This window comes from Watersipora subatra, chromosome 7 (assembly GCF_963576615.1).
Source record: "Watersipora subatra chromosome 7, tzWatSuba1.1, whole genome shotgun sequence".
Lineage (NCBI taxonomy): Eukaryota > Metazoa > Bryozoa > Gymnolaemata > Cheilostomatida > Watersiporidae > Watersipora > Watersipora subatra.
In genome coordinates this window covers 44,180,685-44,200,151 of record NC_088714.1, presented here as the reverse complement: position 1 = coordinate 44,200,151, position 19,467 = coordinate 44,180,685, and the positions used below count along the sequence as shown (strand labels likewise).

At 37.2% G+C, this 19,467-nt stretch overlaps 2 protein-coding genes across 7 annotated transcripts in view; both read right to left on the bottom strand.

Moving 5' to 3' along the window:
* LOC137399316 (serine-rich adhesin for platelets-like) overlaps positions 1-1,303 on the bottom strand; it is a 47,509-nt gene extending 46,206 nt beyond the window's left edge. For 4 of the 6 annotated variants that reach the window (XM_068085374.1, XM_068085379.1, XM_068085380.1 and 1 more), the window contains exons 1-2: positions 1,068-1,302; positions 220-425 (exon numbers count right to left, since the gene is read on the bottom strand). In XM_068085374.1, the coding sequence (XP_067941475.1) occupies positions 220-425; positions 1,068-1,253 (392 nt within the window). In that variant the 5' untranslated portion in view covers positions 1,254-1,302. Of the gene's footprint in view, positions 1-219; positions 426-1,067 lie in introns of all 6 variants that reach the window. The other 2 variants (XM_068085377.1, XM_068085376.1) reach the window with 2 other exon arrangements.
* Positions 1,304-3,413: 2,110 nt separating this feature from the next.
* On the bottom strand, positions 3,414-18,958 carry LOC137400793 (centrosomal protein of 170 kDa protein B-like). The gene is made up of 4 exons (XM_068087131.1): positions 18,944-18,958; positions 7,470-7,682; positions 6,134-6,223; positions 3,414-3,566 (listed from the first exon to the last, which is right to left on the bottom strand). The coding sequence occupies exons 2-4, from the start codon at positions 7,578-7,580 to the stop codon at positions 3,414-3,416; spliced, it is 354 nt and encodes a 117-aa protein (XP_067943232.1). The 5' UTR covers positions 7,581-7,682; positions 18,944-18,958.
* Positions 18,959-19,467: the final 509 nt, after the last annotated feature.

The following is a 19,467-nucleotide window of genomic DNA, read 5'->3' as shown; positions in this document are numbered from 1 at the left end:
TACCCTGTGAGCTATAACGAAAGGATTTGTATTCATGAGGAGCTGACATTTCTATGTAACACAGAACCTAGTAGAAGGTTTAAACTTTGGATTTCTGTCAAATCTTATGACCTGCCCATAGACAAGACTTGGGAACATGCCTATCGAACAGACCAGAGTTCTGTTTTATGGCAACACAAGCTGCCTAATCAAATAAGCATAAACAGAAACATAACTCACTCGATGATGCCTTGGTCGCTATCAGCCGTCAGGTGATAGAAAACTGTCGGACTAGATATTTTTGGTGATAGCCTTGGATTGCGTAGAGTAAGAGGAGAGACAGGGCTTGCCCGCACTACCTCCTCCTTAATTAGACTCTGGTTATGCAAGCTGAGCTCAGAGCTTCCTCCACATGTGTGATGCAAATCTTGTTCTCGAATACAGCCCTGGAGAGCAAAGTATGACATTGTTTAACAGCAGCAACAAAATCAAGGTTGGGAAGATGATACACAAATTATTACTACACATTCGATATATATATATATATATATAGTGATAGTATGTGATTGTAAAGGTGAATGCTGTAAATGAATGAATAAAATGAATAATAAACTGATAGCCAAAAATTATTATCATGGCAAAAACCTTTCGCATTGTTCTAGACAATAATTGAGTTGATACGGAGTTGTATGCTCCTGCACATATATAACACGAGTCTGTAATACTGATTGGTAGCCTAGAGGTGGTAGTAGGAATGTGGCAGCATTCCAAGAGATAGTCATCAACACTAGGTCATCCATCAGTAGATAAGGCTTATCTTTTACTAGATAAATAACAGTACACTCTACATGTAGGCTTACAGATGCTCAGATCTGTGTCTCAGCCTGCCCCTCGTAACCAACTTCCCAGGAAATAGCAACATTTCCTAAACTTGAGGTATTACATGCATTTTAATGAAATCGGTACAACAAATGAGTCACATAGCTTACAGCCTGAAAACAAGAATTTTAGCTATTTTGCCTCTAAAGGTAAACGAATACAACAGCCAGCAGACGTCCTAACGACACAACTACCACTATCATACACACCTGACACTCAGCAATCGATGGTCGTCTATCCCACAAGGCTCGGCTCTTACTGGGCTGGCTGTAGAGGTTATCTTCTCGTGAGTGATTGCTGGAGCTAGAGTGTGAGTAGTGAACCCTGTCGAGCGAAAGGGAGTGGGTGATGGGGGATGGTAGCACGGGTCGTTCTAAGGCTTGGCACTGCGTCATGGCTGAGAGAGAGGCAGGGGTTGAGCGAGTTGAAGGAAGAGATGATCTGCTGACTTGCAAAGCTCCGCAATGTGTAATCAATGTTAAGGTGATTGTTGGTCATGTCTGTTTACAAACTAGTAATAGACATAACTTCAAGTGCTCTCAGTTAGTACAAGGCGGACGACGTAATCAGCAGCACAAAGAGATCTCAAACTGTCGAGACATCAGTATTAGGCAGAGCGGACTAAACCAAAGGTCTGTACAGTCAATCACACAGTTATACAAGCTCATTATAAAAATGAGTGTTTGCAAACATCTCTACATAACAGCGCAACGATCTACTAGAGCAGCATATTCATCTAGTGCACCTAGGATCTAACTCGTCAATTGATAATGTAGATCAGGGATTTCGGAAAAAGCCTGTTTTGGAAGGTTTCTAATAAAATTAATACCCTTCAGCAAAGGAGGACATGCCTTACTTTTCATGCTTCCAGTTTTATGACTGACAGATCGGCAAAGGTCGGTTCATGGCATTCACTAACTTCCTGTGAGAAACCTATCTCATATAGAGGAAGCAGTCATGTGATGATACTTGATCAATGGAATGACTACACATTTAAAGCATAACCAATGACGAGTTTTAGCGAGAAGGACAAGTTGCAGAGCTCAGCCTACATCGGAACAAAAAGCCGATGATAGTGGCATGCATAAGGTTTTACTTTTAAAGTAATTTTCATTAAGTCATTGTTCATCACACAAAGTTGATCGGCAATATATCAAAACATCAATAAAGATGTAGCTGAAACCCCACATCAGACCTTAAGATGGACAGAAATTTGATGGACACAACTAGACCAATGCAATATAAAAAATCAGTGTTGAAAGATCGACCCGATTATGCCAAAAAATAATGGTCACATGGCAGTCATTAATATAGCCAGCAATTTACTCGGAGAAGAGGCTAAGTCATCTATTGACCTTGACATATACTTCGTTTAACCGATATAGATATTACCATGATATTCAGCAGCGCATAGAATAAGATGTCACGGATGAGATTTTAAAAAGCTATTTGTGAAATGGGTCAACCAACAGACAAATAACGCAACAAATCTTACTAAAGTTTATATTTCAGACACTTAATCGAATTATGGTAAATTATGGTCATTGACGGCAGCTAAATTTTCCTCCAATCAGGGAGCTTACGTTCAGAAACTAGGCATACTGATTGGGCATAAATATAGTGCAGATAATGCATCAACTAACAGATTCCTTCAATGTGCCTCGAGCGAAAAACCTATTGAACATTGACAAAAAACTAGCCTTTGCCAGCCCAGCAGCCTGGTTACACGTACCGACGAAACGCATCTTTTGCAAAGCCAACGTGTCGGCAAAATAATTGATGTATGGTTTTTAAACGAATAAGTTGGTCTACGTCAGTAGAGATACCCATCGACACATGATTGGCCAAAATAAATTACTACTACGATCTCGATTTAATTTTATTCATTTTCATGTTAGTTTCCATGATGTTAGTTGCTTTTAAGATTTGCTTCCGATCAGCCATGACAACCGGTTTTCACGCAAACAGCTATTTACCGTATACATGGACAACTTTATTCTCCTTCATAACATTTATAAGGAAGTTATTGGTATAAATTGGAAATGTTTATAAAACATTTCAGATATACAAGGATCTTTTTGGTAATTAATTATGTAAGTTAAAATCTTTTTTCAATAGTTCCATTTATGTTATGAACTTGAAGTATTTTTAGACTTGCTTGTATTAGTCGTTAATATTTTCTAGTTTTTCTTTTAACAAAATATCGAAACGTAAATAGCCGCACATACAGTTGATAGCATTCGTTACAATACAAATACCCTGATGACACTTTCGTAACTTACAGCAATGACGTCATGGTCTACACAAAACTCGGGCCAATTCTCATTGGCCAAAACATTTGTCAACATGACGCATCACAATGTATCGTCAGTGTGCGTATCCACAACAAACATTTACACTATGCATCGGTGATGCATTTCATCAGTGTGTGCAGCCAGTCCTCGACATGCGAACTAAATGAGTCACGTCGTACCGCTGACTCGGTAGAAGACGGACATATGCCCATCAGTACTCAAAACCCTGAATAGACTCAGCTCCTCTCAGCGACACAAGGCCTAAAAGGGAACTCTAAAAGGGACCAGAAAAACAATATGATCAATTAAGATGAGGCAAGAGATAGAAAGGATATCTCGACCAAGCTGTATGGCATCGCCTTCTTCGATGGTAATGAAAGTTTCATCAGGTATCCGCCGCTCATTGATGTAAGTCTGAAAGAGCAATCTTCACTGAAGAATAGGGTCTGCATGATACCGAATTATACAGACAATAGCTTAATACACAGATAGTGAACTAATACTGTTACATGGCTACCTCAGGGCTACGTAACCCGGAATAGCACGAATTCCTAATTTTTCTAAAATGCCTTTGCAGTGACCTGTCATCTGCATAGAACAAGAATGAAACGGTGGCCCACCTTGCGTGAGAAAAAGAGTGGTGTACAAAACTCCTCTCTAGCGTATCACTAGGTTTCCACTGCGTGGTTGGTGTGGATTAGGAATTGTACGATAAGTGCTTCAATAGACAATCGCGTGTTGTGGATTAACGTGGGGACTTTGTTAAAAAAATGATTTCTACGCTAGAGGTCGTACGCTAGAGGTCGTACGCTAGAGGTCGTACGCTAGAGGTCGTACGCTAGAGGTCGTACGCTAGAGGTCGTACGCTAGAGGTCGTACGCTAGAGGTCGTAGCGGCGCATTCAGAACTGCTTAAATCAAAATAAGAACAATTGAAGTTTAGAAAATGTTACAAATGGAATAGCCGGCATAGTATTTCATCATTCACTAATGCTGTTTCCATTTTTTGCAAGCATGAAAAACATTCGGCAAAAATTCGCTAGTAACAGAACACGCTTGACATGCAGACGTTCGCCGTTTCCATCTTGCAGAGACAAGCTTGCGGTTTAACAGCGTAATGGAAATGAGCAGCTATTTAAGTGATTAAGGCAGCTGAATCAACGACTGTCGCCCATTTTCGTTAGTAAATACGGTCATAAAACCACATTTTCAGTAGCCAGAAGAAAGGGTAAACAATGACACTGAATAATGATGGATGAAAAACAAGCTAAGACATAAAATGTACAGTAAGGCGCTGTCATTCACCGAGCTCACTTAGAATTTACCTTGCCCTTCTTAAGGTGCCCCACGAAGTATTCCGTATCGTAACAGCAATAGAAAGATAGTATCTGCGTCAATCAGTTTTTTCTCTATATTCATTGGGCGCCATTATTTTACAAAAGAAATAGCTGTAACCACTAAGTATCTGCAGTAATCTGAATCAATATACACATTGATAACTCTAACTGTGAATAAGACCAGAAGATGAAAATAGAATTATAGAAGCGCTATTAGCTCACTCTGAATGAACTGAAGCCTGATACTAACAGGACTGAAGCCAATAGAAACAAGCTTCCGCTAGCATCTTGCCAAGGAAAAAGAAAGTCGCAGGAAAGTAGAGTTAATATAGCAATAAACTTTACTATAATAATCTCTATATATAAATCTCTGTGTCTGTCTGTCTGTCCGTCCAGCCATAGCTATTAAAGTCTTAGAATGAAAAGCTCACTTGGCACTGTCTCTGAACTCATGGAGACTGCAACTGCAAGTTTCTAACCACGCATTTAACCACTGAGCTACACAGTCTTTAGAATTCTATTGCTCTTATCATATACCGTATACCCTTTTCTCAATTGCACACACTAAATGACGTATTACCCTATCCATCGTTTTTTTTACGTCATCAAGTCGTTTGCAAATGTGTTCGTTCACAAAAAAGCCGCCATATTTGTAGAAAACGATCGTTTTTCTTTGATTTACTAGTACTTTTTGGTGTTGTTTTGATACTATAATAAAAAAATTGCAAACAAAAGCATCGTTTTCAAAAATTCATTGCAAAAACTTCGTGTTTTTAACGATAAAATTGCCTATAAAGATGGCCGACAACGATAATATGACGTCACGAACAAACGAAGGATTGATACCTTGCGCCCACGGGTTACTATGCCCCTGCTATAAAATATTTTTTGCCTGACTATAAAACACAACGCTTTTTTGTCCTCTCCATACTAGGGCAAATTTTTTTTTTCATTATACGATTTCAACAATAATTTCTCTTGAAATTAAAAGTTGGCGATTGTTGTACTGATTAGATATATACATGTAGATGGTAAAAATGGATTCGCAAATAGACAAGTGATAAAATTTTATTTGAAAGTTTGAAGTGTACTAAAATACATACTAAAACTTCCTTCAAGTATGTTTTTAGTAAGCTAAATTCAGTTAAGTTAGATTTAGAGTATATGTTACACATCTGTCTTGAAGGTAATAACTCTGCATGTAGTATATTGTAGTGTTACAGCTTCTGGCAGATCATAACCAAAAAATGCACTAAAGTTATTGTAGGTACCTATAGTTACTAAGGTTAACATATTAATTTGTTACTACTTTTTAATGATGATGATTTTGATGACTTTTACCTGAATGTCATCGCATTAGATAATTACTAGTTATCTAATTAATTATTTATTATTAATTAATAATAATTAGATGAAAAACATTGTATCGTGCGGGGTTCGAACTCAAAGCATTTTGCTTGGAAGCCTGAGCGGTAACATCTGCACCTCCGAAGTCACATTTTGAGGTTAGGAAAAAAGATTGCTTTCAGCAAGATTCATGCTTGTGACCTTCAGCTTGGTAAACCAACACTCTAACACCTGCGCTAATTGACCACCCTGCCACATCTAGCCTTTTTCCCTGCACCCTTCTCCTCAGACTACTTACCCCACTCGAGGTCCCCAAGTCTTTCACCTTGAACCGGTTCTGGTAGTGATCGAACGTTATGAGAGCATGCCTCTTATCCACACTGTCCGACTGCAACATATCGAATGCCACACCTGTACGTTTAGCCACTTATTCTAACCATATATTTACACTCAGATGATCGCTCGCAGCTGATCAGGGACACAAATGAGCACCTGTCAAAGCATGCCATGAGTGACAGCCAGTGCGTGTGTATTCAACGCTAAGCCTGAATCAGTGTTGCTCATTATGAATGAGTGCGTAAACACAGATAGGTTATACTCTAATGACTCTCAGGCAATGCGACTCCTTCAGAAAACTCACTCTTACTCATCTACTGTGTCACGAACTGAGTGCTTGAGCCCGTCACACGCAAACGCAACACTCTTCCTATACCATGCACCAACATTAGATATCTAGTAAGCAGAGCCCATATACAAACTCTAATTAGAAAAGAAGAGATTGTCAGCTGAGCTCCAATTGCTGAGTTTTCCAACATTAAAAGCCTAAACTGGCGCAAGTTGAACCAATTTACGGAGAAGAACTAGAGTTCAAAATACATGGCACCTTTGAATTTAAGAAAGAAACAAGAAAGCGCGAGCATGTAAAACACTAGATACTTCTATAAAGTAGTGAGAAACTGGAAACTACAAGCAACAGTAACCTTTACTGTTTAATAAAACCCCCATGTTAGACCAGTCATCCGTTTCAGGGTTCAAGACATGACATCAGCTCAATATAAATACGTTACTGATAGATCTGAAATGCTCATCATTAGACATAGTAATTAGCCATGAATTCATAAAGTAACTAGTTGCTACAAGCAATGCCAACAACCTCTCCGCCATATGCTTATGCAGAATATGCAAATAGAAACAGTTCCGCCAACCATAGGTGCTGCAGGACAGTTACCAGAGCGACAGTCGAAAAATGTCGTTTAGTTAATGCACAGACAGGCCCTTTATTGTCTGGTTCTAGCAAGATGAACGCTTTGTGTTAATATAGAAAGAATATCAGAACTGACAGCAACATGTTTGAAAACGGACTTTGTTAGATTTGTCTTTTCATTCGATAATCTATGAGGATTCCATTTGGTGTTATCGCGTTTTCTCACTTCCCTTTTATCATGCTTGCAGCTGTGATAAGTAACCCATGGCAACAGGAAATGCTCTTTTATGATAAGACACTAAATCAAGCCTCTCAGTACTAGCCGCTAGTCAATAAATACATTTGACTAGCGGTGTAAGAGGCTTAGCAAGTTAGAGAAACTCTTCCGACTCAAAATAAACCGGCAGCAACTCTACTATCATAGGCCCACCTCCATGTTGATGTCGCAATCAGTGCGGCCAAGGAAGACCATCGTGTATGGTAGGGAACAGTCCACCTTTCCATCCTCACTGGTAAGCTTCCACTCAGCCAATGTAGTCATATCACAGCTCAGTATTAGCCCTCCTACCTCGACTCGTCTTCAGATGGCATCGTAAGAGAGTTCATCCAATGGCAGCCTGACTGGCCTTGGAATCCTCTTGCACTAAAATATCCGAAAAGAAAACAGGATTTAACAAAGGCATCGCCGTGTGAACGTGAGATTAAATGAGTTAAAAGAGAACCGTCAACAGGGGTAAATTGATACTCTGTCTAGAGCTATTACGTATTTGTATTCGGCATGTTGTCAATACAAGTATGGTTAGTTATGATATCATATTCTCACACATGTACGCTATCACAAGCCAAGGGTAGAAAGAAGGCCCTATTCTCCATGGCAGAGCTCACAGTGTCACTAACAGACCAGTGGAACCCCTATTCTACCTGTTAGAGCTCACAGTGTCACTGACAGAGGAGTGGAAGCACTATTCTACCTGTCAGAGCTCACAGTATCACTGACAGAGGAGTGGGAGTCCTATTCTCTCTGTCAGAGCTCACTGTATCACTGACAGAGGAGTGGGAGCCCCATTCTCCCTGTCAGAGCTCACAGTGTCACTGACAGAGGAGTGGGAGCCCCATTCTCCCTGTCAGAGCTCACAGTGTCACTGACAGAGGAGTGGGAGCCCCATTCTCCCTGTCAGAGCTCACAGTGTCACTGACAGAGGAGTGGGAGCCCCATTCTCCCTGTCAGAGCTCACAGTGTCACTGACAGAGCAGTGGGAGCCCCATTCTACCTGTCAGAGCTCACTGTATCACTGATAGAGCAGTAGAAGCCCTATTCTCCTTGTCAGAGCTCACAGTATCACTGATAGAGCATCCATTACAGTCGTGTTCTTTCTATTAATTATATTTATCTTTCTCTTCCAACCTGATTTTATTCATAATTGTCTCAAGCGATACTGCTGGGCTTCATTGAACAAAAATGTACAGAGATATTGACACAGACGACATTGAGATTTTATCTATCATGTCGTAGTTTGTGACCACCATTGAAGACAAATTACAATAGATAGACAATATCCGCGGATGACGATTACTTGTTTCAGTGGTTTAAACTGGTCACGCAGGTAAAAGGTTTGGCCATGCCAAACATTTCAATAAATATCGTACTTCTAGCATATCGATATTCACAGAGATATTCGATCAATGTCTTGCTAATTTACATACAAATGGAGACTAACATGAATGTCGCTCCATAAAACCATCATGCTATGTAAGGACAAAGAATTGCTGCCAGATGCATACATGTCAATAGGATGTTATAGCACCAGCATCAAACCAGAACTGAACCAGTGGACTGAAAAACAGACTGCCAACGCTGCCAGATATTTGAATTAATCTGTGTGAAAGAACTGCCGAGAACGTCATGTCAAATATTTGTAGCAATATAGTGTCGTTTGTTACAAAGGCCACAAATATATCATGAACAATTATACATTACTAGTGATGCAGCATGAATAATGATGAACTTGGAGAAAAATTTTTATTAGATTTGATCACAAAGTACTGGTATTTTTCTATCATTTGCGATTAATTTTTATGTTTGAGGTGATCTGACTGTCAGGATGTCTCAAGGTTAAAATTGATAAAACTAGATCGCATTTAAAGCACTCAAATTAAGCAAAAGTGTGATTATGATGTCTATAGTTGCAAAGAGACCAATAGCATAGAGATGCATAACGCTGCAACTTGAACGCAACAGCCGATATCAACTATAGCAACGATAGCAACTAGTGACATCATCTCGCTCATATTTTTCTTCTGAGTGTTTTAATCGTGATAAAGTTTCGTCAATTTTAATCTTGAAACATCCTGGCAGTCAGATTACATCCAACATCAAAAACAATCTTAAAAAATACCGAGGCTTTCTGATAAAATCTACTAAAATCTTGTGTAAGTTCGTCTTTTAACAAAATTACAAAGTTTCTTTTCACTCCCTCGAGACTGAATCTGTCAGAATTTGCTAGATGACAGGTTGTAACAGGTTGACAGGTTGTACCCGTTTAAGAGACCTTTGATGACAGGTTGTACCCGTTTAAGAGACCTTTGATGACAGGTTGTACCCGTTTAAGAGACCTTTAATGTCATGTTGTACCCGTTTAAGAGACCTTTGATGACAGGTTGTACCCGTTTAAGAGACCTTTGATGTCAGCAATAAAAATTTGGTTGTTTTGGTATTTTGTAAGTATTATTTAAAATATGACAATGCTCTAACTTTTGCTGAGTAGCTCAACATGGCAATGGTTAATTCCTTTAGCGTTTATATAATTATAATATGCATGATTGATCTTTATTCCTATTAGGAATTATTCTCCCTATTAGGATCCGTTTTTGATGTGGTGTACATGCAAGCCACTCATTAAAATGAAGTGAAACAACATATTTCACATACGCCAATACGGATATCAATTTCCCAACTTGGTTATATCAACATGCAAGACTTACTGCTAAAGTAAATCCCTGTTCGACCAGCGGATATCTATAAGAGCCAGTTAATACCACCCACCAAGAAAAAGCTCTGATAACACTGGTAGCGTATAACAACACTTCACTAGCTTTCCATTATGCAAATCAACGAGGCCTTCACAACGGCGTTACTAGATGAGCATAGGACAGATGGGGCATATCTGCAGTGACTGCGCAGAAGGGCATTGGCTGGCGTGATCAGAGATGTGATGTTAGTTCACTAACCTAATGCCATATTAATAACTAATTGCCTCTATCTGTTAGTGATCAGGGAATCAATGTTAGATGGATAATATAAAACAATGTATGCATTTGCAGTCTGATTGGAGAAGGCAGCGGATGAGTGCCGACATAGACTGATGTTTTAGGGCACCAGTACTTGGAAAGGGACATTATCTGATGCTTTATTACGCTAATGTCCTTGACACAAATTCAATCCACAGAAAGTCGATGCAGAATAAAATCTATGAAAATAGAGCCAGTGGCAGACTTCGCTCCAGCAAGGATCAGCAAAAATTTCGTCGATGCAATTAGATTACGACAATTTGAACGATAGATTTTGTTTAAATTGTTGTAATTGTTTCAAAAAACCTTCCCTCATGGAACAAAGTCAGCCCTGAAAGATCGACCGGATTGTGCCAAAAATTTATGCTACACGTTTGTTTAAGATTCAAAACAGCTTATAAACAGTGGCAGGTAATGTAATTACCATTGTCCAAGTATCTTTACACAATAAATTTAAGTAACTTATACTAGTCTAAATCTTTACTATAATAAGAGCCGTTATTATTGCTTAAGCCAGTGTTAAGAAAAAAATTAGGCTTTTTTCCCAATATTTCTAGAAACAATGACCCAATCTCTAACGATCTCTCACGAAATCATGATCTTCAAGCGTGCTAGATGAAGCGTGCTATTTTAAGCAATCAGCATTAAATATTGGCAGTTGTAATAAGTATGTGAACAAATATACAATGATATCCTTCGTTTTTTCGTGACATCATTTTATCGTTGTCGGCCATCTTTATAGACAATTTTTTCGTTAGAAACACGAAGCTTTTGCAATAATAATTTGAAAAACGACGTTTTTGTTTGCAATTTTTTATTATAGTATCAAAACAACACTTAAAAGTACTAATAAATTAAAGAAAAAAAGATCGTTTTCTACAAAAATGGCGGCTTTTTCGTGAGCGAGCGCATGTGCATACGACTTGATGGCGTCAAAAAAACGATGGATTATAAGGGCAGTGTAGCGCATTAATAGCATGCTAGTCGGCTGAACGGGTGTTTTGAATTCAATTCCAGTGCGAAGGTTTTTCATTCCTAGATTTGAATCACTATCACAGGACACACGAATTAAAAATGACAAACAAACAATTTATACTAAGATTTATATACACAGATAGATCAATTTGGGACACGCACAGTGACTGAGTGATATGATGCTTATGAGATTTCCTGCTCATGCAATATGTTTTCATGTGTCCAAGATGGAAACGTTTATCGGACGGTAAATCGACGAGAACATAACTCCAAATCCACACCATCTGTACAATGGAATCATTGATTATCTTTTATTTAATACAATATGTGAACCTGTGATATACAAACAATTGAAGTTACATGAACAAAGCTATTTCATCCACTTTTTTATTAATCGTGAACAGACTTATCAGAATGATGATATATGATCACAGCTAGAAATTTTTCAAGAAAGGAGCCTCACATCGAGACATGATCAACCCAAAACTGTTTTGAAGAAGCACCAATGCATTGGAACTAGTATCGATACTGGATGCCTTTGGGAGTGTGCATATAACAGATTAAACTCAATATCAGCCTGTACAACACCCCTTGAACAATCCTACATCAACACAGCAAACTAACAAATATAAAGAGAACAGTCAATTTATAGTCCAACTAACAAACTAAACATTCGTCGGTTGAGGTCTAACCAACTCGCTGAGACCTTGACTTTAGAGCTGTGGTTCTTAACCTGGATTCGATCGAACTTTGAGGGTTTTAATAAGTCAATCTCAGGGGATCGTGGGGGTCTCTCAAAGGCGGCAGCAAAAGTCACGCTGATTTTCAAGACCAAGCCTTTATGGAAAGATATGTAATTTGTTGTGAGTTCATGCATTGTATTAGTCTTGTTCTCAACACAGTGACGTTAATGTACAGTTCATTTTGTGCCCCAGTGAAACATATACCTATCTACCTGTCTATCTTGAATGTGAAATAAATCCTATTTTATTTTCAAATGAAAAAGGGTTTGGTGAAAGCTTATATGAAACAGGTGGAGGTCAGTATGTCAAAAAAAGTTAATAACCCATGCTTAGAGCAGACACAGCATTTGTATGAAAACAACTAGAAAACCAGCAATGTCAAACTTAAACCGACTGTCCCAAAAATATGCGACCAAAAATAGGAATTGCCGACCCTCATTGATGGATTTGCAGTCTTTAATGCAAACGACCAGGACCATAGCACATACACATACAATATACAGTTATGTACCAGGACCATAACACATACACATACTGTATGCAGTTATGTACCAGGACCATAACACATACAAATACTGTATACAGTTATGTACCAGAGGGTTGGCTCGGTTTAAACCAGGCGAAAAAACTGGTTTTTATGGTTTTCTCAGTTTTTTCATTATTTCTTGTGAAATACATAATATTTTAAGCTCCTAGTGGTTCATGTGCGGTAGAAATGCAATTATATGTAATTATCAGCTGTGAAAGTTTATTTAGGACACAGCAGTACATTGATGGCAGAGCTAAAGTTGAAACTAAATGAAATCCTATCACAACAATGAATTAGTGAATTTCATTTTCAATTGCTTTTATCAAGTGATATAATGATCTCTTTAATGATGAAATATAAAAACCATGTGAAATATACTAATCCAATCATCGTCTCTAATAATGAATGAATACTTTCTCAAGTCTGGCCAGTAAGAAAGGATTATTTATAGTTGGAAATTAAACAATAAAATCCATCTGGGCAAAAGCTTTAAGTTTGCCAACTAATATTTCATTTATTGGGCACAAGCCAAAGTAGTTGGATTGTTAGAATTCAGTTTATCAAGTTTTTTGTGTTTTGAAAAGTTAAAGTTGTGTCTCAAATTTCCTATACACCTCGCAAACAGGATCCCGTTTGGGAATTTTTCACTCAAACTGCAAAAGGCAAAGGTTTCAAGGCAAAATGTATTATGTGCGCTGTCATAACGCGAGGCCACGCAGATAGGCTTAAAGCTCACGTAGCCAAATGTCAAGCTAAAAACACCAATTTAGACAGTGATGCTAGTATTCACATGATAGAAGTTGAGTCATATGCCACCGCTCCAAACACTAGCAATGCATCTGCATTATGTTCTGTCCTACACGACCACATGACTAATCACTTGGATTAAAATTCCTACTTATACATAGAGCTGTATGTAAAATATACACTTTATGTCATATGATTTCTGCTCTGTATTTCATCAATCATGTTTGATTAAGGACTTATTCCAAAATTTCCGTGTTTTCTCTCTTTTTTCCCATACAAACTCCCACAGTACCATCTTTAACAGATGATTCCACATATGTATGTTCAATACTCAATCATGCAGCTATAGTAAGTGATGTTAATTAGACTTGAAATTGCAACAACCTTGGTAAAATTATAAAAACCATAAAAACCTGTTTAAACCATAAAAATCTGGTTTTTTCATAAAAACCGTGGTTTTGTCCAACCCTGGTGTATCAGAAGCATAACACCTACACATACTGTATACAGCTATGTAGCAGGACCATAACGCCTACACACACTGTATACACCTATTTTGAACGTGATGCTACAATCTCAAATTATCTCCTACTAAAATCTTATAAGTAAATAGCAAATCACAAGTCATTCAACTGAACTTGTGATAGCATAAATTTTTAACAGCAGATCACAAGTTTTTTAGCGAATACTCATTTTTCATTTATTACCTAATGGCATGAGTATTTCATCGAGATAGGTATACAAATGTCTAATAGGAATCTTCTGACAGACATTAATTCATTATTACTATTATTCATGGTCAAAAATGTCCACAGCAGTTGAATCTCTAAAGAACGGGTATTTTCATTTTCTCCATATCTCACAACATAAACTTTATGCTTCATAGACTACAGTATTTCACTTCGCATTAGTCAGGCATTCTATCTACGTATGATACAAGAGGCATGCAAACACACATGGAATAGTCTGAGTTATAATGGCTGTAGCTCTACAAAATGTTCAGGTCTGTAATACTGTTAGGCATCTCTTATCACTAGTAGGCCAGCTTCGAATTGCAAGACTTACTGCGGGAGCAATCAATGACAAACTCAGCTTAGAGCTGAATGCAAGCCAAAGCAGCACTAATATCCCATTATATATGTAGGACAATGGGGCAAGTCATTCGTAGAACCATTAGGCCCAGCCATGCAGAGAAACTGGAAGCTTAGCTAGGCTGTAATAACATAGCATAACGCTATTTCTACTTGCAGCATTTAAAAGATTGATTCCGGCCCTCACTAGTTACTAGAGCTAAGTAAATAAGTGTAAAAGATTATCTTGCTAACTGCGGCAGCCACTCTCTGGCTGCCGCAGTTAGCAGGGTTATCAGCTGACCACAAGCTTTATTATGTCACTAATCTTGAGTCTCACCCAGAGTAGTCAACAGTAACTACTAGTCTAGCATTGTGAATTAGCGTTTGTGTTCTATTTTTAACTTGCTGCCGCAAATACCAATTTTATAGCAAATATTCCAACATAAACACACTAATGTGTTTTTTCTGTTCCATAGCATGAAAACCTACAATATCTCCAAGCATGAATAGTACAGGTAATTACAGCCAGCATTATACCAAAGGTGTCATATAAAACTATGTAAGAACTAAATGTAGACATTCGCCCAAAAAATAATAATTGATAAAAATATTTGTTATTATGACTCAAGCTATAGCCTAATACTGATGCTATTAGTCCTTTACTAATATACTAATACTGATGTTGTTAGTCCTCCACTAATATCCTAATACTGATGTTGTTAGTCCTTTACTAATATACTAGTACTGATGTTGTTAGTCCTTTACTAATATACTAATACTGATGTTGTTAGTCCTCCACTAATATAACAATACTGATGTTGTTAGTCCTCCACTAATATACCAATACTGATGTTGTTAGTCCTTTACTAATATCCTAATAATGATGCAATTAGTCCTTTACTAATATCCTAATACTGATGTTGTTAGTCCTTTACTAATATCCTAACACTGATGTTGTTAGTCCTCCACTAATATACTAACACTGATGTTGTTAGTCCTCCACTAATATACCAATACTGATGCTGTTAGTATAAAACATATTTGAGCAATGAGAAGTCAATTAGATATTGACTGATGTATCAACAAAGATAAATTAAAATTCCTCTCGCGGTTATTTTCCACCACAGCCTTTGGTTTTCAGCTAACTGTATAGGCGTGCCTCCATTCTCAGTTTTCTTCAAGTGTTATATCTAGATTTGCTGCTCAGATTATTATTATACGTACCTTGATTGCTCTACGCGCGGTACAGAAAATATCAGCTTGCTAGAATAATGATATCAAGATGAATGGGGTCACCTATACAGCCTTTAGTAGATGCATAAACATAATTACTAGCGAAACATAACTTTACATGCTTTTCAACTTTATACAAAGGGCTGAAATATGCAAAAGAGCCAGTACATATCTAAAGTCATAAGTATTCTAGTAGCTGATTGACTCTAATGATTTCGTCAGATGTAACTTTTCCTTATTGAATTATCTCATAGAAAGTCAATGGGCTGTGAACTCCTAATCATAACTACAATGTAGCTATAGCGCTAAGCACTGAAGAAGCCATTCTTTATAAGCAAACTTGTGCAGTCTAACAACATTCCTGCTCTTCAATGGCACCCGGAATATTTTTGCTGGTATTGCAGCAGGAGCAAAACAATTATCAGATTTGGCTTTTGGTGATCGAGCTTCAAATCTAACCATATGTTAAACAATAAAAGTGATATTTGTATAACGATAGGTGTGCACAGCAAGTCTAAACCAAACTAACTAGTGCGAGAAGGAAAAAACTATGTATAAACCTCAAATTAGCTATAGTCCAACTTCTTCCTATAGTTGCAATAACATTCAAATGTTTCTATAACCAATGTGAATTTCAAGCAAATACTGCTTTACAAATGAAGACATTTTTAAGAAACAGCAGGTCAAAACAAAAACATAAAAATAGCTAATATACTAAAGATAAACAAGTTCAAACCGGGATTCTAGGTTAGACTGAGTTAATGTTTGAATAAATCACACTATGTGTATCCTACTACCACCCCTACCTCAACACCACCCTCCTTCAGCATTACCCACACAACACCTCCACACGCTTTCCTCTAAGGTAAAACAACAATAAAAACCACTTTTTATCAGACTATATTTTTACGCCTCTCTTCTACATGTATAATGCATTGAATGTATTGCCATGGTTAAATATCTACAGTAGGTATTAGGGAGTTACCCCATGTTTTTGGGCTGTGAAAAAATATAAAATGAATTAAAATTTAAAGTGTGCAGTTAAACCTTAACTTACAATAACCTCAATATACAATTTTTTTTCAAATACAATGCAAAATTTGAGCAGACATTTGACGCCACTAAAATTAATTTTCAACATGCGATACTCGAGGGTTTGTCAAAACCAGGCAGTTATACTAATCAGCGCATGTAGGCCTATATGCAGTTTTCCTTCATATAGTTTAGTTTTAGTGTCCAGTAAATATTAAACTGCAAGTTTTTTTTTTAGTTTGAAATGTTTGGATCCCTAAAACAGCAGATTGATGAGTAAAAAAGGAAATATGCGTTAATTGGAATTAAGGCAAGACATTAAATAACTCAACCAAACGCTTATAATAAACCAAACCAAAGCTAGTGTCATAAAGTAGTTGGCATAAAACAGCAAAGGTGGACAAAATAGAGAGCTAACTAATGATTACAAAGAAAAAAATATCACATACTCAAAAACAAATTTAAACCGGTTATCTAAAACTGTCAGTTTTAAATCAAACCAGATGTACATTGCTATCACAACCTCAACCTACACACAATCCATTTGTTTTTAATGTAAAAGCAAAGTGACAATAAAAAACATCTTCATCGATAATTTTATTAACTCAGTATCTCCCATAAAATTCAGTCTTTATAGTTAACTTTAAACAATGTGCTTGTCTGATGTATTTATCATGAGTTTTTGGGCCATAGGAAACTTTAAATAAAATACAATAAAGACATAAAAATATTCTCTCCGACGTGAAACAGTTTTGACACACAAAAAAATGTTGGGAACGGATTAACGCCATATAGCAAGGTTTGACTGTGTTATTATGGCAATATCTGATCCAACATAAGACTGATAGTTCCAACATACAAAGAAGGTCCGAAATGAATTATGCCCATTTGAAATCTACAGAAATTGATTTCTAATCTACAGTTTCGATCTTTTCTTAAGACTCATTCTGTTATTCAAGGAAATCTCTACAGTGCAGCATACAGCATAGCTTATGGCATATTATAGCTTATAGTATAGCTTACAGCATAGCATCTAATTAGCAACTAACTAACAAGTGATGCTTGAACGATAGATAGATTGCAAAAGTGCAACATTTTTAAGAGTTTATCCTTGAATATAGCATTTTTCAACAATGCTGTTTGATCTGTGATAACCTATAGCTTATGAATCTCTCCCATATTGGAGATATATAACAGCGAAGCATGCAGTCTTCGAAAAACTCACTACAGCCTCCAAATATGGTTGAACGGTGTGCGTACACGAAAGACTCAAGTATGTAGTAAAAATATCATGGCGATAATGCAGCTATATTTTGGCAAGACATATCTACATATCAAACAGAACATACGCAAATTCTAATTACTGTTTTGGAGGCACAATTACAGTCTGCGTTCCTATTGCGTATTCATGAAACTTCTTGCTTTGTATGTATGTTAGAAAATGATAAAGCTTGTTTGTAGTAATTAGAGGTTGTACTATCATTCCATACCAAAGCACTGAAAGCAGCACATTACGAAATAAATTGGGTAAATTGCAATAATCTTGTAATGAGGGAATGTATACGAGCTATCTCAGGTCGGTTATTTCTATGATGGTGGGATACTTATATTCGAATATGACCTAGCAGTGAATGTCAGACTGCATACGACTAAACATCACCGGACCTCTTAAAAGTTAACCAATCGCCAAAAATGGGGTCTGGATATAAGCATAGCAAGTACATCAGGGAAAGTTTCTAACTGTTCTAGCTACACCTAGCAACAAATGATAACCGATTAACTGAAAGTACCAAATAAACATAGGCTAGTGGTTGCATACCGTATACTGTAGGTGGTATGTTATAGGCGTTAAGTAAGGGTGTATTCTACGCTTAATACTAGATAGTATAACATTGTTTTGATGCAATGTAGGCTACAGTAGCGAACTTGTTCTCCTAGTAGAGTAGCAGATGTGGTATTAACAACAACTGCACTTATACGTGTATTACAAGCTTAAAGAACAAACGCCACAAAACAATTAGAATATCACTAACAAAATAATTTGTGAAACGAGCCAGTTTTACTAATGTAGATTCAGTATTTCCATTTCATGCACCATAGGCGTCGCGTGCAGTATTGACACGACTAGAAACTAGAATTAATTTTTTCTTCGTAAGCAGTCATAGACAAGTTCACTTGTACGCAATGAATTGAACGTAAAAAATTTATTGTAACTACGATCATTACAACTAGCATAAAAAGCATAAATAGAGGGTTAAGTAGTACTTCACAAAGATTAACTCACTTGGTAGCACTCGCTAGTAACCAGCGAGATTTAGCATTGGTATGAAGAGTTTTAAGGAGCGATCCTGTGAGCGACACAATTTGATTGGCGGACGCATTTATGATAGACTAAGAGACTAGTTTGATAAGTTAGTCGAACGGACAGTATAATTATCGCTTGATAAAAATTTGATACTGAGGTTATTCAAAAGCTAATACGATCGCTGTCCCACATAGCCTTTGCTCTCATAAGCGAGGTTAATCAATTCCGTACAAAACGAAAGTATGTTTAATGTGGGAGTTTCGTTTTGTAATTAGAAGTAGAATAACTTCTTTTGTGAGAGGACAACTACATGACACTATTTATTCACCTTTATTAATAATATAGCTCAACTCGAGTTGTTTTTCCTTTACCATTTTTACAGTTTATACCGTTTTTTAGTCTTTAAACAAATTTTTGGTAATGTGTGGTACAATTATCAAAAGAAAACACTTTCAAACAGAGTGGTTGCCCTTGAGGTGAACACGGACTCATATTATTGGCTA

Coding starts and splice junctions, on each gene's coding strand:
- LOC137400793 (XM_068087131.1), bottom strand. CDS start 7,580: ATGACTACATTGGCTGAGTGGAAGCTTACCAGTGAGGATGGAAAGGTG. Junction 6,224..7,469: donor ATTGCGACATCAACATGGAG/GTGGGCCTATGA, acceptor GATATGTTGCAG/TCGGACAGTGTGGATAAGAG. Junction 3,567..6,133: donor ACTTGGGGACCTCGAGTGGG/GTAAGTAGTCTG, acceptor TTGCTCTTTCAG/ACTTACATCAATGAGCGGCG.